This window comes from Amblyomma maculatum, chromosome 1 (assembly GCF_055883805.1).
Source record: "Amblyomma maculatum isolate TAMU_Amacu chromosome 1, ASM5588380v1, whole genome shotgun sequence".
Lineage (NCBI taxonomy): Eukaryota > Metazoa > Arthropoda > Arachnida > Ixodida > Ixodidae > Amblyomma > Amblyomma maculatum.
This window is the reverse complement of record NC_139344.1, coordinates 320,323,317-320,342,584: the sequence shown is the minus strand read 5'-3', so window position 1 is coordinate 320,342,584 and position 19,268 is coordinate 320,323,317. Positions and strand designations below refer to the sequence as shown.

Sequence of the window (19,268 nt, the reverse complement as noted above, 5' to 3'; positions counted from 1 at the left end):
AGATGAAAATGCAGCCCTCCAATCCTCCATGGTGGCTCCGTATTATTTTTCAAGTGGCCAGCAGCAACAACTACAACAACAAATGCATTCCTGCGATGATATGTTAGTTTTTGGCATCCCTTATCTTCCTTGACGACTGTTTTTGAGGATTTTTTATCCAATGTCTTAATGATTGCGGCGGAAATGAACGTGTCATCTACTCGATCTACTATATCGCTTGCAGTAATAACATGGCCTAATAGGAAGGATTTTGTGGCAGATATAATTGCTGGCGACTTAGAACCTTCTTCAGAGGCAAATTACTTCGATCTCAGACTCGTGATTGAGACGGCTACCATCCCTTTTCATGAACGGGGGCTGTGGACCAACCGCAAGTTTTAACAGCGCCCGTCGTAATCCGGTTTCGTCATACAAGAAGCCAAGCCCGTCGTTCAATATCACCTAGCTTTTTCTTAGCCCATTGTGGCAAATTTTGTGATGTGGACATTTATTAACACATCACGTGACATTAATGTGTCATCACGTGAACACCGTCACGCAAGTGATAGTACGCCCGTTGTGGTCGGTTATCCTTAATATTTACACGGTCCGTAGGCGTTATGCATTCGCAAAGGATAGGCAGTTCCACGAATCCAGCTTGTGCTGAGCTTAGCGCGTTACACAGAAGCGCGCTAACATGCTGAGTGCTGTGTTCCTTAAAAGAGTCAAGCAAAACAAAAACGAAGGCGACTGCATCCCCTGTTGGTTTTGTTTTTGCGTTTCACAACAAATTGTTTAATACGAACGAAAAGCAACAAAATGGTTTGGTTGCTTTAGTAGTTTTATGCATAGAATTTCACGTTTAAAAGCGGCTCAGGCTACTTGGGACGCCATAACGGAGGGCTCCGGAAATTTCTATCACCTCAAGTTCTTCAAACGTGCACCGCCATCGCACAGTAAATGGACGATAGTCGAGCACTCTGTCCACAGAGGCACCGAGGTGGTGTGCGTGCGTGCGTGCGTAAGTGCGTGTGCGTGCGTGCGTGTGCGTGCGCGTGTGCGTGCGCGTGTGCGCGTGTGTGTGTGTGTGTGTGTGCGAGCGTGTGTGCGTGTGTGTGTGCTTGCGTGTGTGTGTGTGTGGGGGGGGGGGGGGGGTATGGTTGGGCAAACGTAACTCTCTAAGAAAAAGAGGCTGAAAGGAAAGTGTGCTCGGTCGTGTCGGCAAGTAGAATAAATGTGTTAGTCCTACTATCAGAGTCGCTCTCGCCAAGAACTAATAATGGAAATCAAAATATTTTGCTTTGACATTGTGCCTTGGGAAGAAAACATTAACTATATTACTGTCCAATATCTTCTAGCAGAGATACATAGGTAACATTACTTAAATTTGTCAACGCTCAAGATGAACCATAAGGAGTAGAGCTCCCTAACGAATAACCAGGTTTCAGACATTACTTGACACTCTTTATTTTAGCAAAAACAAATTCCCTAATGAAAGAACTTTTGCAACGAAGCAGAAGAGTAACACGTGGTCGGCTTCCGAGGCTTTCCTGGCTGGAGACAGAAGCACACACGCACAGCTCACTCCTCACGGCTCTGTATCGTCACGCATTCAATCCTGGAACACTAAAGACGCCACATGAGAAGTTTTGAAGCACGTTTCGAGCTGATCCGTTAATGTCCTACAGCGTTTTACACAACATGAAAAAAGAGGGCGTTTTGCTGGTTCTGTCCTGTCCCTCCACATGACTATTTTCTTTCTTGAGCCTGGAGAGACAGCTGCAGCAGATTCCAGAATGCAACAAGATCACCACACATCTGCTTGTTTAAGTCCCACATTCAACACCGGCTTCAGCTTTTGAAAATGTTCGTCCGCAGCATTTATCTGGTTGGAGCGACGTGTGGGCCGACACTTCCTTGAGCTTTTCTCAGCGATGTCCACCAATCCCTGTCAGTATTCCTCAGGACAACAGAGACGACTCCTTTACAAAAATAAACCTCGTCTTATGGGCTCATGAACATGTTCGGGCTTCGGTGCATTTCTAAGAATCAGAGCACTTCCTGCCGCCATAGAGCGCATTCTCCAAAAGCTTCGCTTTCCTCGTATTGAGAAAAATGAGAATGTAACATGAAGCTTAAAGTCTCGTTCTGGCGTATTAAAAGCGCTAGCTAATGTATTGTGGCGCGTGTGCATTTTACGCGTTTCTTTCTCCCGCATATGAAAGGGATTTGACAGATTGACTGTCTCGAGTTTCGTGCAGTAAACACGTGAATGTTTTATTATTTTTACTCTAAGTACTTAGATGCCGAAGGTATCTGAGAAAGTCATCATAGAGAAAGCTATAAGCTTCATATTCAGCATTTCGAGAATAAGTGGAAATGTAGCCATTAAGACGCTGTACATTCTGGGGCTTTTTCTTGACACATCATACCTTGTTTAAGTGGATTCCTGGTGTTGTGTCTTTCCATTATCACAAGCACCAAAATAATAGCTTTCTGTCCTTACCCTTTTGCTTTAAGTGCACCGCCCCTAGAAAGATGTGCTACGTTTACGCAGGCCTAGATTTTTGTCTCTTTTTTCTTTTTAAACTAAACAAGTTGCAGTGGGAAACGTGACAAAGAAAGATGTAAATCTTATATTTAAGGACATTTTAGTCCCTTTGTGTCTTCTGCTATACAATCGCACATTTCCCATTCTAAGCCTAAACATCAGAAACAGCCATAAAAGACCAGACATAACCGTGCCTGATAGCTGTTTACGTCACGGACGGCATTTAATATGTCGCTTAACTACAGATGAGAAATGGAAGTTACGAGAGATATCTTTGTCATGGCTACTTGATGCGCGATACACAACTGTTTCTTACTCCAACCTTCTTCTATTTTTGTTCTTTTTTTACATGCAGCCCAATTCGAGAGCATCTATACTGAGATGGAAAAGCTTGCAATAAATGCAGTAGTGCCTTGGCCGCCTAAGAAAATAACGTTGCAAAATAATTACTCTTCTCGGTCTCCCTTTCTGTCATTGCAAATGCGTTCTACCTACTGCGTGGATCACCAACCTCACATATTACAGGTCACAATTGAAGACAATGGCGTCTGTCTTCAAACAAAAGCATGATACGAAGCACACAGAAATTTCAACAGGAAATACTCGAAATCCGCTAATATATCCGTCGAGTGCAATTACCGTTTTACAACTACAATTCCGTGTTTTCGTGTTGACTGAAGCCTAATCTTCCTTGTCTGATAGTGTACCGCAGAAAACATAGTGATGACGACAGGTAGCAAAAGAAGTCTGATCATGTGCCTTTTTTTTACCTCCTTCCCATTGCACGCCCAGAGAGAATAAGTTTTGTGCAGTACCATCTATTGTGTGGAAGCATATCTGTTTCTGACAGGAACAGAGCACTGGTAAATTTTTGGGAAAGAACAAAATGTTTATCTCCGCCTCACAAGAATTTTGTCTCAGCTGCAAAAAAACTTCCGCGTCTTGATTCCAGACAAAAACATTTTCAGAATATAAGTGGGGCACTGATTCCTTTTTTTTTTTTTTTTTTTTTTTTTACAGTCGCCTTTAGGTATATTCTAGCCAGACATTCCAGTGAGCTTTTTTGTGAGACTGAATACAGTACCCGTCTCTTGCACATAGACATCGCAAGAAAAATCTCAGTATATTCTCTTTGAGGCAGCGTATTGAAAGAAAGCATGTGACGTCAATGTTGATAGCGAGCAAGAAACTGGAGAAGTATAGTTGAAGCGTGTGAAAGTTTATGAAGCTTGTGACCAAGTCGGTAAACGTGGAGGAAGCATTCCGACTAACAATTCTGCACCCAGATACGCCACCTCGTCCTATTATTCCGGCGGCAAAAAATTATATATATATATATATATATATATATATATATATATATATATACCCAGCCGCACTTGGTATATATGGCCGCCAGTCATTCCCTTTCTATTTATCCGTGGTTTCCTTTACAACAGGAAAAGAGATAAAAGAGTAGTAAGTTATCTAGTCGTAAACTCAGCACACACGAGCACTGATTCTATGCCTTCTTGTTGCTTCTTCACTTGCACGTCTTGTTGCCCCCACTTAACAGGCCACCTAGCACCAGCATGCTACATCTTCTGCCAGCACCACTACTTCAGTTCTCGCAATTCTCCTAGGGGACCGAACAACTTTGTGTCAGGCCTTTTGCAATGCGAAGACCACTTTCGCCGGCCGACGGCAACGACCTCAGTATTCAAATCCCGCTCATTGGACTCTCCCGGCCAGCTTATATCACGGGCCCCGTGTCGGTCTTGCGATGTGTTCATACAGCTGACGCGGGGCTTGCCGAGACAGGCGTACACAAGGCTTGCCGGGGGAACTGATGGCGCGAGCGTACATATGAGCAGCGAGCACCGGCCGCTCCACGGCCGGAGGGCAGAGTCTGGGGGCCGGCGGGCCCGACGGTCATAGGTTGATGACGAGCTTCTGCGAACTGGAGAAGTGCCACTTGTGGTTGTGGCCGATGTCCACGAGCAAGTGCGTGTACAAAGGTAGCACCTGCTTGCTCACGAGCCGATACTTGGCCGTGCTGAGGCCATCCCGGTTCATACGGTACCAGGCCATGCGTACCAGTGCCATCCTAGAACAAAGAGGTGACGAAAGACATAATTTGAAATACCTAACAAAACTGGTGCAACAGCAAAGAAATTGAACAAAATTTACTAATGTTTCAAAGGAATTATTAGTACTAATAGCTGACAATGTTACTTGTAGATATTGCACTTTTGCTGGGTACAGGACTAATGGGCACCTGAGCTGAAAAGTGCATAGTTTATCACTTCGCTTTCCTTTAAGCTCGCCTCTGCTCTCACTCCATCCTACTGAAGTTGTCCAGTTTCACGAGAGGATACAAGCGTCTTAAATTTTACAGCTGGTCGACAATTGCATCAAGCTTAGAAATCTGGCTTTAATCACTCATCGTCTCGGATAAAAAGCATTTATGTCATCAATATTGGGCCTCAGCGACAAGTTAGCTCGAGTAAGTAAAAAATAAATCTATTAAACAAGTATAACCCAATATCTTCAGCTTGACATCATTCAACACCCGTAACTAAATGCTGGTTCTAGCGACCAAAGCGTGAGAAAAATGGCCACTTATATGACAGTTGACGGATGCAACACCAGATGATTTAAACATGAAGGACAGCGACCTCCTCCCCGAACGCTACTAAACGTGACAACCTAATAGGTCTCTCCTCGGTTAGCGCTATACCGCAAACGCCCTGCGGCAGAACCGCCAGTGAATGTTCACCCTGGCATACAAAACGTGGCCTCGCGTCTTTCAGCTCATTCGACCGACGATTGGAACGAATGCGTCGAACAGGAAAGCAAATAGGACAGTAGGGAAGTCTCAACAAGGGTCACAGCTAGAGTCAGTCGTGAAAGAGAAAAATGCGCTCTCCAAAAAGCTTAGCGCTCGAACAATGCGTTCGGAAAGCGGTTCCTCCGGGCACCGTCTCGCATCGGTTGTCACCGACAGTGCGGAGTTTCAGCGCAGCTTTGTCGCTGCGGTCGATGAGAAACGCCTCCGCTGCGCGTCTCCCTTGCCAGGTTTCCTTTTCTGGACTGCTTCGCGCCAACCGATGTGATGACACCTTGCAGCTCCTGCGCGCTGTTTATTTTTTAGCTTCCGAAATCGAAAACCTTGTTCCATCTGCGCTCTCTGCCGAGGTTTCGGTGCAACTGAAGAAAAACTTTGACGCTGCGACTGAAGGCATGTTTGCGCCGGTGGGTGCTCTCGGAACGTCGACACTTTCGACTGTGAGACAAGCAAAAATAAAAAAGAGACTAGCGTGTGGGAGACGGGCCTGTCACGATACGGGATTTTTATATCATTCCCGCCTGCGAGGTTCCTCTTTCTTTCTTTTTTTTTTTGCTACTGCGTATGGGCTCTTTTACTGGTGAATGCAGTAGCAAGCTACACCTTGTCAGCCGTACCGATCCGTGCAGTCGGCGCGAAGGTTCGGTGCACTTGCCTTATGTTGTTCGGTGACTCAGGGCGCTGGTGATGTTTGATCATCGTGTATCTGGCGACGGAGGCGGGTGGGCGGATGATTTTCATGTTCTTGTGCTTGATTCTGAGCATGAAAAAGACAGAAAAACTGACATGAAATGAAAACAAAAATCGCCTTACAAAGCGAAACCTAAATAAAAACAAAAACCTAACGAGCCTTGAAACAAGAGTATCGAAAGCACATTACTCATACGAGAAAAAAAAAATTGGTAGACACCTAAGTTCTGCCTTTAAGGCAGCGCTAATGACTCCGCTCCTCGGCTTCCTTTGCGGGTTCTCCTTCGAGTGCATGCAGTTTGCTAGTCTGAATTTCTGCCTCTATTATCTCGTATTAGCAAGGAGTCGTAATCTACCGCATTATGTGAAAGACCACCCAACAGAGATATAAACGTGCCTGCATGGTCTAATGCGTATCTGACTCTGGATCGTAGGCTTCCGGGGTTCTACTTCTATGCAGAACCTGAGAATGTTCTTCAACTTATCGCATCATTATGACAGCGTACAATGAATGTATATATGTCATAGAAATCTTCCATCCTGGTTAGTTTCCTATGTGTGCACTCAATACAAATTTAAGTCATTAAAACATAATCCACCGTTTTTTCTCAACATATACCCTAAACGGACATTTTCATCTAAAAAGAAACTAAGAACGCTCTTTTGTAACCTGTGCTAAAATATGCGCATCACCTTGATGTGCTTAAAACATTTATTGGTGTGCCTTATCCAGGTAATACTATGTGTTTGTTGTAAGTTATGTCCAGTTCTACCATCATGTGCTTCTGTCTTGTAAGAGTTTAGTTTTTCTCGTTATTTTATGTGCTATTGCGTTTTATATAAAATAGGCATGCATTTTGGCTTTTTTTTTTTAAATACATGCTGCTGTGAGGTGTTTAACCTCTAGAACATTTATATATTCGTCAAAGAAAAATCTTCGCACAAGCTTAGAAAGTGCGTCCTTTATTGCTAATAAGAAAACACACTAACTTCAGTTAATATTATCCCCCCTAGCTTAGAGGAGTCAATCACGGAAACGTCGGGGTAGGTTAACTGTTCTAGAGGTGAGATACGCAGTTTTTAGACTCTGTATCATCTATTTCATTTTAACCTACTATCTCAAAACAACCTTAATTAGCAATGTAAACGCTTTGCTATTCGACGCACTTCCGTGGTACTTTTACAGTGCAGCTTCTTCATTCATCTTTTTCCCGCCTCTACAGCACTCGTAGTGATAAATATTCGGTTTATATTTCGTCAATCTGTCAAGCATTTAGATTCCAGAACATGGGAAGGAAAAGCTGGAAGTAACTAACCGTACTCAGTTGTTACATCATGGTTCCTCTTGATTTACAGTTTTATTCAAGCCTACACCATAACTTCATCTGAATTGAGCGGCCTCTTGGCATCTTATCTGTATCTTTTTTTTAGCAGAATTTCAAAAGAAGGCTTTGAATTTCCGCGAGATTTCTGTTTTATCCGGAAATGCTGTCTGTTGCCAACGAACACAGCCAATCTAATTTATATGTTTCCAATTTTTAAGAAAGCAGTCGTAGCGTTAACAACAAAGTAAATAGCATTGAAAGCCCCATAACTGCCTCAGTCCCCCCTTTTTGTGTTCCAGGCACCCACTGGGTCCCCACTTAGTGCTGCCTGTTAACAAGGTCCTATGTGGCGCCTGGCGAAAAATAGTTCCTTTCTGTAAACGAGCAGTATCGAGCCAAATTAATTTCTTCGAGATCCTTTTTTTTTTTCACTCATGCACAGTTTAAACATCTAGTGCAGCAGCAACAAAAGACAAAGAGCCACTGTAATCAGTATGATGATTTATATCCAGGAGAGTCGGCACACCGAGGAGTACTTCAGGCGTTCACAACTGGTCGTGAGATGAAGAGTGCAAATTATAAACTCCTCTCACTCCAGGGTCTTTTCATTGCTCAGTTCTTTGAACGACAAATTACTCAGTCCCGTTCATGATTGACTAGGGGTAGCACTGGCTCTTCTCTGCAATCACAAAAGTCTTTTCCATTGTGTTCCAAAATGTTTTAAGCAAAGCAACAAATTTTTCTGCGAGATTTTTTTTTTTTTTCCACTGCGCGCTTTGTTGAACGTCTGCAGGAAGATCTGCAGTGAAGTTCGCGTTAATTGATTAGGTGGTTTTATGCAGGGTATGACTGCACCGCACTATCACAAAATGAGTCATCTTAAAAACCTGATTTTTGTTTAACTTATTTTCTAACTTACTCTCTAAAACTCAGTATCAATTTGGTTGTACTAATCATACCCTTCTTCGAAATTAAAGCTATGCGAGAAAGCAGGCATTGCTGACACAGATGAGAGCTTGCCTGTAGGCCATGTCGTCGTCTTCTCCTCCCCAGCCCCAGTAAAGGTTGGAGAAGCCGTTCACTTTGAGAAAGTGCTCCCGTTTGATGGCCAGCACACCACCCACCAGCATCTGGTATGGAAGTCTGCGCCAGACAACGGACACAGACACGAAGAGGTATTAGCACCATGCCTCACATTTGCAAACCAAATACAACTAGAACGCTGTAATTGGAGGATAACCTTCTTCTTTCATTTGGTTCTATTCGCCGCCGACACACAATTCTTGCGTAGTGCTTACAAAGCTAATAATCAGACCAGAGTTTGCACATGAGCAGTTTTTCCGTACCGTCTTCAACGCCATTACCAGAGGCTAAGCAATGACTGCTTCCCAAAAAAGTTCGGCCGCCGATTCCCGGCAGCTCCTCCTGCTCTTCACGCCCTTCCCTTGTCAACCGAATGTCGCCTGTTTATTAAGGAGAATGGATTTCGCCACGCATCGTCAAGTAGAGCTTACAGAAGGGCAATATTGAGCGCAACGCCACACTTTTTCCGGTCGACATCTTTCGTAAGCCCTTCGCAGAAACTCGATGTGCAACTCAATAATAGCTTTAGCACACTAGAAAAGTCCGCTAGCAGCTTAGTGAAGTGAAAGCACCTCTGGTTTATATTAGTCATTGAATGCATGCTGTTCTTTTTTATTTCGAACTTTTCTTTCTTATCTTCTTCTTTTATGTTGGGACGTCCCAAAAATGAGCTTCAACAGACATAATAGTAAAACACATTGACTGAAGAGAATGAAGTCTTGCTCTCCGCTCGGTTGGCGCGTTAAACGTCTCGCTGGTGGCACAGTTAATAACTAGCAATCCCTCTGACAATGCATGGTGGGCCTTAGCAAACAAACCAAAGTGTCCTCGAAAAAAGGCGATAGATATCAACATTATTTCATAATTTGGAGTTGCTAGTAGACTTACGAAGCTCTGTTGCACTGTCATTGAGTTAGGGGCATGTGTTGGCATGCTATATGTTAAAAACTAAAACGATCATACTTCAATTGTCATTACCTGAAGTGAATCCATTTATTTAATGCTCGAAAGAGGCAGTAACATCTGCCCAAAATCCAAGCGTTATGTTGGCCCTACTAATAGAACGCTTACTCTGTTCTCTCATGTGTGATTAAGTTGCGGTTTAAAAGGCATTTTTACCTCCCATGAGAACTCAAATTGACCAAAATGCACTCCGTGCTTTGTAATCACCATGTTGCGAAAAGTACTGCTTCATTTATTTTCCTGGATAGCTGTTCTGTTGCAATGCCATTCTGTCTGCGCCAGTCGTATTACACTGGCCGTCCTCAGCCACTTCTTAAGTATTTTGCTGTGCCTCTACGGCCGCCTTCCGCAGGCCTCAGTTGAATCGATGAAAAAAAATATGTGATCGCCACTATATATATACCACGCCATAATATATTCGTGGCCTTTTTTATCACCACGCATATTTTATTTTATTTGTCACACTGACTTCCCACTTTCGTGTTCTTTAGTGTGGTTAGCTAAAATTACGGCGTATTTTGAGAAAGCGCTTTTGGAAGTGGATATGTTTACAGGTCATTGGGCTTATCACTTATAGTATTTTCTCAGCGTTCCACGGTCGAGTCCTGGTTAGTATTTCTCACATTTCGCACGAGTTCTGTGTATAAAGCGGTATTATTTCTAAGAGCTGTCATTCCGTACTTTCTTCTTTTTCTTGATAAAAGCCAAGGGCAAAGGCGTGGGCGTCACGCTGACGACACGCAATTATTCAAAGAAAGCCGTTTTATGTGGTACAGTCCCGTAGTAGGTGAAACTGGAAGTGAAGTGGTTGCTCAAGATCTAAAAGATCATTCGCCTAGAAAGTGTTGATCATATGCGCATGTATTTTGGCACAAGCCTTCGAGCCCTTTCGGTGTTCAACAGTGAGGATGCAAAACAGCTGCTAAATTTAGTTTCCCTTCGAAGTTTCTCCTCTCGTTTCGCTCAGCTACCACACACTTACCCAACTGCTGAAAGCTGCTGCACTCGCCGCAAGAGCTGGTTTACGCTTGTGTAATATTCATTTGTTCTTGACACTCACTTTATGGGATCCGGGGTATTTAACAGGGTAAAAATATATGTAGTTTCCAGAACGCATTTTATCCCAAGACTATAATAAACTTTTATTTTTCATTAAAAATTTTCAATTCCCTCAAACTTCTTTTCTTTCGTCATTTGAGGTTCTCACTACAGCCTTTTCTTCTTGTTAAAGACATCTGTAATATTTGCTTCTATTTGCTTACATTTGCGTTTTTTTTGCGCTTAGCCAATAATGCGTGCATGCACAAAAAAATGTCGATCATAATAGGTAGTGCTATAAAAATATACCAAAGTTTATTTGTTTTTATTTCTCCTCACCTGCAAATTTAACAATGTTCAGCTCCAGCCCCTAGACTGTCTCGTAAATGTGAGCAGAAAGTAGTTAATACCCGAATTTGATATCCTGCTCTGTCTAGAATAAAACTACCGTTTTATTATTGTTTGAATGTATGTCTATCACAGATTTTTCATCATTAGACTCTTTTTGGGCTGCGTTTTCAAGCAGCGCTCTCTACAAATTCTGATTAGAATTCTGTTGTCTGATCAATAAACAGAGGATACTGCACGCTTTCTCCAACTTAATGCAATATGATTCTAACACAAATTATCCCCTAAATGTTTCAGCTTAACTTCAGGACTTTTTTTTTTTTTTTTTTACATTGTACTGCCTTTCTTTAACGCTACCCGTCGCCTCTCCTCGTTTTGGTCAGTGGCGTCCGATCATCATACACAGAGTTCTGTCAAGCGCAGAATGAGCCTCGTTTCTTCATTTCACAGCCAGGTAAAGTCCGTCGCCAATAGCAGCTCATTAGCAATGGAAATCAATGGCAATTTAGCTTTTACTTTAAAAAAAAATTCAAAAAAAAAAAGATTGCTTTTTGAAAAATGTAGGCATCTGGGCAGACACAAAGCAGACAAACGCGACGACGGGAGGTTCATGCAAACCTTTCCGTCAAAACATTCCGTTCGCGAGGCAAGAAATCATGCAACGAAATGCATACGTGTAAATAACGTACCTGCCCTCCTGAAACGGGTTTATATGAATTTCTACTGGCATAAGTTGGTTGAAAACTATAGGAAGTTTGTTATAATAGATGAAGCTCTGCTATCGTATTTACGAAATAACAGCATAGCCTTCAAGGAGGTTTCCAATTTTGTTGCGAAGTTTAGATGAGATAGCAAAATCTATATAATGGACAGCAATATTTACAGCGTTCATTTCGTACTAATGAGGACGTAGACTTCTAGGCTGTGATGCCGCAAATGTTAACGCACGCATCAGATCTCCATTTTGGGACCTAAATGAAGCCAGCACAAAACTCCCGCCACCTGGCAATGACCGCAGAAGGGGGACAGGACACGCGCAAATAAATGCAATTTATTGTCTGCAGGCGTAATAACACGGCAGATAACTCTGCAGTCTCGTCAAGCACTCATCAATCAGTGCATCACCAATCAGTGCTGCCGACCGCATAAGTTCTGAGCTATTTACTTTTACTGTATAACTGCTGATTTATTATTCCGACGAAGCTGCGTGACAGCAAACTGTGCGCCTGCATACAAACGGATGCTCATCACTGCTTTCGTCACTATAGAGGGATATGACATTGCTTGCTTAGGTTCTTTCCATGACATCCCAAATTGCAAGTGCCAAGGGCAACGGTGGAAACGATTGAATTGGGCGAGGTGGCTGCTCGAAAGTACGGCTCCAGGCGCCTCAGTCTTTGGTCATATACGAAAGGCACGGCGTTAACACTTGCAGTCCTGTTTTAACTTCAATTCCACGATTACCTACGTTTTCTAGCTGTGCACTCACGTGTAGTTGAACTTGTCGATGGCGACCGACATGTGCCGGGGACTGGGAGGACAGGAGTACATGTTTCTGTCGTCTTCGGGAATGAGGTCTACATCGTGGAACACAAAGCAGTGGTAGTCGGCGTCGCGAAACGCCTCCCGGACGCCGGCGTTCATCAGCACACCCTTGTTGAACGTGTCGTTTCCGTACTGCAGCAGGGCCGGAAAGAATGAGCAAACGGTGTTGTTTAAACTGCGTTAAGGCTAAACATATGACGCCAATCTAAAAACCCATTAGGGCTGATATCACACACCCTTGGCAAATGTCGCTAAAAGAGTGCTTTTCGCTCTAACGTCTTCGTCAAACGAAACGCAAACATTCGAACGCAAAGATATAGGCTCCTGGAGACCAGGCACCGCTAGGTTTCATTAAAACTGCCAAAAAGAGGTCTTCTCGCAGTCAGAGTAAAACTCCCCTGTACTAGTAGAGGATAGAGAGGCAAATACGACACGTGAGGGAACACATTTCGTAATTTCTCACCCCCCGACTTCTTAAAGTGAAATCATGTTAACTGTATATTTACAGGAGTGGCCCGCTGCGCGTAAACTGCAAATGATTAACAGCTCTAATAACATCAACCTCTTTTTAAAAAAAAAAAGTGAAGTTTGCCTCAGTGGAGCAGAAAGCGGCCGAAACAAACGTGAACTCGTCGCGCCCCATATTGCAAACCTGCGTAGATAAAGCCGACAAACGTCCAAGATTAACGGAATCATTTTTAACATTGAGTATTTATTAGTCGTGCTTCATATAATGTTCAAATGTACAGTTCGCGTTATTATAAGAGAATTATTTTAACCTCAACCTGCAGCTGCTCTTGAGGGACCGTACGTAACATGTCGCTCCTTGGTCCAGATCTCTGCCCTCTTTTTACCCTCACACAAACTTAAAGCACTAATTGCCGTGTAATGAGATAAAGATATATATATATATATATATATATATATATATATATATATATATATATATATATATATATATATATATATATATATATATATATATATATATATATATATATATATATATATATACGAACCGATTTGAAAGTAATGCCCAGAGATCCTGGACGAAATCTGGGCAAAAGTTGTTGAACTCAATTTTTATACATATTGTAAAACTGCACCGTAGATATATATATCCGCAAGTTCTCCTTCTCTGGGCTTGTAAATTTTTGGTTTTCTTTTTATTTTTTCAAAAGTGCACCTCGTTCGTTTTCTAGACCAGGCTCAAGTGCTCGTTGTAAGCGCGGGACAAAGTTTGCAAGCAAACTTTTGTTCTGCGTAGGAAGCATACACCGTTGCTATCAGTATACGTATGGTCACAAAAATATCTTCCAACATCCTGCAGTTGCATATCAATTCAAAGGTACTCCAAAAAGCTGCACTTTTTATTCGACAGAAAGGAAGCGTAACAAGAGAGCCGTGACGCGTGATTCCGTTCTCTCAACGGTAGGGTCCTCTGAGCAGCGTCACTAGGCGACAGATAATGGAAATCCAACGTTACGTTACAATATCACACAACACGACGACCAGTCAGTGCACAGCCATGTCGCCTGCCAACTACCACTTGCCAGAGTCTGACCCGTGATTTTTCACTCACAACAGGGGCGCCACATTTTATGGAGAACGGGGTTTTTAACGCTGTTGAGTTCACTTCACTCAAACCGTAGAATCGACGTAGTCGCCGCAGAAAATCGTGATACAAAAGAAAATACTGGGTAATGTCTGGGTTCAGTGTCTTTCTTCTAACCACGCGAACATCCTCTGCAAGAGTATGCAACATCTGGATTTCTGAATGGTGTCCCAATTTGCCCATCGCAGAGTTATCTACTTGTTGATTTCTGTGAATAATAAAAGAAATAGCTATAAAAACATTTGTATCCCGTTTTTGCTCCAGTAATAAGGCGAAGAAAAACTACGCCCCGTTTCTGCCGCTTCTCGTTCTTCCCGCTTCATTACGCGCCGATGCTAAATTATAACGCAAAAGAGAGGGCGAGTTTTCAGGGCTGCCTACTTTTATCTGTATTACTTCGGTCCCGTTGACGACACTAACTGGCCAAAACTTGATTTTTCTTGTTTTATCTTTTTTTTTTTTTTTTTTTTTTTTTTTTTTTTTTCAGGTAGCCACTTCTTCCGTGCCACGGAGTGATCTCCGGCATTGTGTTCGAAATGAGGGCCATGATTCTGAGGTGCTCAGTATTCGGTATTTACATAAGTCGCCTACTCTTCCAGAATTGTCCCTGCCTGTACTTAATGCAACAGCAACTACATATTCGTCGTGGAAGTATACCTGCAAAAGTACTAGATAGAACCAAGGCGTTGAGCGTGCAACTATATTTTTGAAATAAACGTGATACATGCAGAGTGCTTTCACGGCGAGAAGGGCGGATACTGAAGGTCATGACCGTTGCGTATCTTGATAGAAGACATCAAACATTCAACCAGATCCTTTGAACAGCACACGCAAAGTGCTTTCACGTCGAGAAGGGCGGATACTACAGATTATGACCATTGCGTAGCTTGATAAAAAGCATCAAACATTCAGTCAGATACTTTGAACAGCAAACATCTTTGATTACTACAAACTTTGGGTATGTGCACAATGACTGTTGTTCACTAGTGGCGATGAGTCCAGTCATACTGCTATGGCCGTGCACAATATAACTGGGAACGAGGTATTTGCGCAAAAACAAAAAATAATTCTTCTTAGTTTTCTCCACTAAAGTTGGCAATGCTTTCTGCATCTTATATGTCAGCAGAAAGACTACTCATAAAACCAAAAAAATAATTGTGCATGTCAGGCACAACTATAAAGTAATGAATGAAGTAATGCTTCAAATTTTCATATTGCACACGATTGTGCGCTGGTAGCCTGTATAAGTTAATTTGATCCAGTTAACCATTCATCGCCGATAATTATCATTAAAGCGGGGACATATCTGATGTACATGTCGTTTAATCAGGTGCCAGTGAAATCACTGATATTCCTGATATATGCGTATTAACCCACTGATCAACACTGCAATGTGAAAGGGCGAAAGCTTATCAGTTCTCAATTAACAGTGCACCATGCTAGTTTGCATTACTAACTCGTAAAAATAAAACACACTACTACTCCGAATAAAACCAGAAGCAAAAAAATACGGCTCTATGCTTTCTCATTTCCTAGTGCAAGCCGTCATCGTGCCCAACAAAAGCAGTTCATCCTACCCTAAAAAGAAGTAAAGCAGTTGTCCGTGCCTTCTCGTTAATGGCGCAGTATATTACAAAGAAGGGAGGTGTACCTAACTAGAGGCTCTGCGTTTGAAACGCAATCATGACAGTGACTTGCGCTCCTGTTGTTTGCCGCTCCTTTTACTCTTTTCGTTCTTGAGCGCAGTCATTTCAATCTCTGTGTTTAACCGCGTTCTTCATCCCCGTGGCGTTTTGCATCCGAATTTTTTTTACACCGGCTCCATTCTTCCGGGGAAAAACCATCTAGTTTCAGTGCCAAACCATTCTTTCCAACGCAATGAACCATTCTGTCCAATCACTGCCGCCCAGCATCGTTGGAGTTCTTTCATCTCTAGAGGTGATTACCGAGATCAGTCTGCAGTTGTTGCCGCCCTCTATTTACTCGCGCAGAACAGCATGTACCCGCACGAGGAACAGCTTTCCAATATTACCCGTTCTCACGCTTTATCCTGAAAGGTCAGACAGCCCTTAGCACAATGCTTCTTCGCCCGCTCCACATGAACAACCACTTTATATAAAGTCTGCCTTGGGGTCTCGAAGCCTTTAGTTGCTTGATGTGTTGGTTGAATTCAAAGCATTTGAAGAGCTAAGACGGTAGTGATAACGACGCGTTCAAATTATTGCCATAAGCTCTTTGAGGTGAGTGCTGTTGCCAGCAAAAGTTACATTAAAATTTTAATGCACGTAGCATTGAAGACATTCGCAAGGATGCTCCTGCTAATAAAATTTAGTGAGGTCAAAAATATCTATTGTAGAGGCGAATTATAGGTTTCGTGTCTTCTGCTGCTGTCTGCATATTCAGGCTCAGTTTAAGTGTCAATTCGTGATGCGTCACCTCCAGCTACCCTCAGCACTCGTGCCCTCCGTAAATTCACGCCCACTTAAAAAGCCCCACAAAACGAGGATAATGATAAGCTCCAGCGCATATTGTGGGTGGTCTAAACGCAAGTGCGCGAGCTTAACTAAGAAAGCAGCACACACCTGCTCAACGACGTATATGCGGTACGAAAGCAGTTGCCTCCGAAGTATCGGATGCAGGTGCCTCAGAAGGAGAAGAAGGTGCAGGCGCCGGTCCCGGTAGGGCACCACTAGGGCTACTCGGTGGCGGGCTGCACACTCTGCCGGACTCCACAATCCGCCAATCGAAGACGCCGTCAGAGCTGCACTAGGGGCGGCCACCTTGGCGTTCTGCGCAGCACCCTTCGCGGAGCGCTGCGCTTGTCGCCGCTTCGGCCGCAGGTCCAGATCGACTTGCACGCGACCCACTGCAAAGATCAGAGATGAAGTGCTGTAAGCCGCATGTGCGACAAACACGCCTATGAAAATTCGAGAAAGTAGTTACTCATCACCATCCATATATGCACAGACACATATAGACACACATTTAATTACACTGCGGAGAACGCTAGATGGCTTTATTAACAACTGCCACTTGCAGAAAAAATTCGAAAAAATTGCAGAAAAAAACGGGAACGGTATAAGTACATGCAAAAGGAAAAAACAAGTATCAGGCATAAGCGTCAGGCCAAGCACCTCCCCCTCCCCTCGCACCCAAGCCGAGCTTATATAAAGCCGTTCGTTTCGGTCTCTCCTCTGTCCAGAAAACGCAATTTCTGCCCACTTCAGGACTATGATACGGCTACGTAGCGAAATACAAATACGTTGAGAACGACTGAAGTCATTTACGCGAAGCGTAACAGCTCTGTGGGTCGAAAACTCGTCGCCGTCGCCCAGAATTGAGAAACTGGTGTCGGAGAAAATACTCGTGTGATTCTCTATCAAAATGGTGATGCAAACTTTATTTCTCGAAGCGCTCAGGACGTCTTCAGATGATTTCGCTCTCCATCCATCCATCCTAGTCATGTTGTGGTTATGTTCTATAGCGCAGCAAGAAGACAAGGGACAGTCACAAGCCGTAGACCTTTGTCCCTTGCCTACATAACATAACGTGTACCCACTAGCCCGAACCATAACCTTGTTAAGTTATATTTCTAGTTTAACGGGTGCTTGTCCATCGGTGTTTCTTCACCCTACTTTGCTTGCGACATTGATCGCTGTCACCGTTTGCCGAGAGCGCCATTAACCTGCCGTATCCCAGTGAAGGTTGCGCCAGAAGATGACCGCCAGAAGGACAGGTTTGGCACTGTCCCTTCGTCCATCCAGCACGCGAAAAAAGACCAGCGCTTGCGTCTGTCCCTTGTCTTCTTGTTGCGCTATCAAATATTACCCATACCTACAAGGTGAAACCCTCACCCTGTTGAGTAAAGTTGGAGGCTATAGTTTGTGATGAGGATTCGAACCGACGACTTATGCACCTAAGTGATGTCGGCTAAGAAGGGAGACAAGAAACAATGCCTTCCTTTCATCAAAAAATAACTTCAAGAATTATAAAACTATAAACACTAGTCAAGTCTGCTTTAAAGGCACTATCGTGTCTACGGTTAAGAAAAGCTCCGCAGCCCTCCACTACCAGCTAATCTTTCTCTCTTTCTCCACTTTTATTCTCACCTTTCCTCCCTTCCTTACGGCGTGGTTCAGGTGTGCACAGAAAAAAGTGTGACAAATACTGCATCTTTCCTTTCTTGTAAACCACTATTTATTTACCACATTCATCATGACCATCAGCCTAAGGATGCGAGACCGAATCCCAACTGCGGCGGGCGCTTTTCAATGAAGGCGGAGAGCAAGGCGCCCGTGTGCTATGTGATGTTAATGAAACCCAGGCGGTCGAAATTTCCGGAGCCCTCCATTACGGCGTTTCGCATATCCTGAGTCGCTTTATTAGCTCAATAAACAAAATTTTCAAGGAGCACTTTGGCTCACTAAAGTGCCTCAAGGCAAAAACCTTCCCCGCCGCGCTGCTTGGGCATTGACTGCGAGAACGTTTGGGATTGACTGGAAGTGTGATAGATACTGCGCCTTTGCTGTCAACCGATTTTAAACGCCGCTGATGCCTGCTGTACTGCGTCTATTTTTATATATGCTCTGTGGTGCGACGCTCGAGGAGGCGCCAATCGCCGCACGGAGGCCAGGATTGAACGCCCGACAGAGTCAGCTTCGTAAATGCCTGAATCTCCTGGTGACGTCCTCACCAGTCAGGGCGTCATGACCGGATGTGACGTCTTATCACTTCAGGTTATTGGACATGAACGGATGTGACGTCACGTTGACGTTACATCCGGTCATGACGTCACGGCCGGTGACGTCATCATATGTCGGCTATGAACGCCTCGAAACGTCTAACCATTACTATTGGTTAGTGATAGTTAACCATGACTTGCCCTTTTTGATTACTATTAATGTCTGGTTAGAGTTAGGTAAACACCCCTAAACTAGCAAGCGATGGTTAGTGATAGTTACGATGGGTTCCTACGAGCATCTGCATAACTATTTTATTATTAGTCCTAAATTATCATAAAAGTATCTTGAAAACGCCTTAAATCAAGTTCCGATATTATCCTATTGTTATTGATTAAGTATCGATTCAATGGTGATTGTTGGCATATGCCCATATAAGGATGCACATTTGCGGACAGTATGAGACATTAAAGGCTTTCGCCTTGAAGCCATACGATCCACTTCCATGTCCCTCCATTTATGTCCTGTTCCAGCCGTGCCCGTCGTGTACCAACAAACTTTCTAATATAATTCCCGACGGCTGACTCCCTGACGCTCCCAGCTACGCTTGCACTTTTTGTTATTG

The 19,268-nt window shown here is 43.5% G+C and overlaps 1 protein-coding gene across 1 annotated transcript in view; it reads right to left on the bottom strand.

The window, feature by feature from the left end:
• Positions 1-3,904: 3,904 nt before the first annotated feature.
• LOC146207248 (beta-1,4-galactosyltransferase 2-like) overlaps positions 3,905-19,268 on the bottom strand; it is a 107,772-nt gene continuing 92,408 nt past the window's right edge. Inside the window, exons 2-6 of the mRNA XM_084577947.1 lie at positions 16,547-16,830; positions 12,294-12,481; positions 8,393-8,515; positions 6,013-6,114; positions 3,905-4,616 (exon numbers count right to left, since the gene is read on the bottom strand). Of these exons, the coding sequence (XP_084434073.1) occupies positions 4,442-4,616; positions 6,013-6,114; positions 8,393-8,515; positions 12,294-12,481; positions 16,547-16,830 (872 nt within the window). The 3' untranslated portion in view covers positions 3,905-4,441. The remainder of the gene's footprint in view (positions 4,617-6,012; positions 6,115-8,392; positions 8,516-12,293; positions 12,482-16,546; positions 16,831-19,268) is intronic.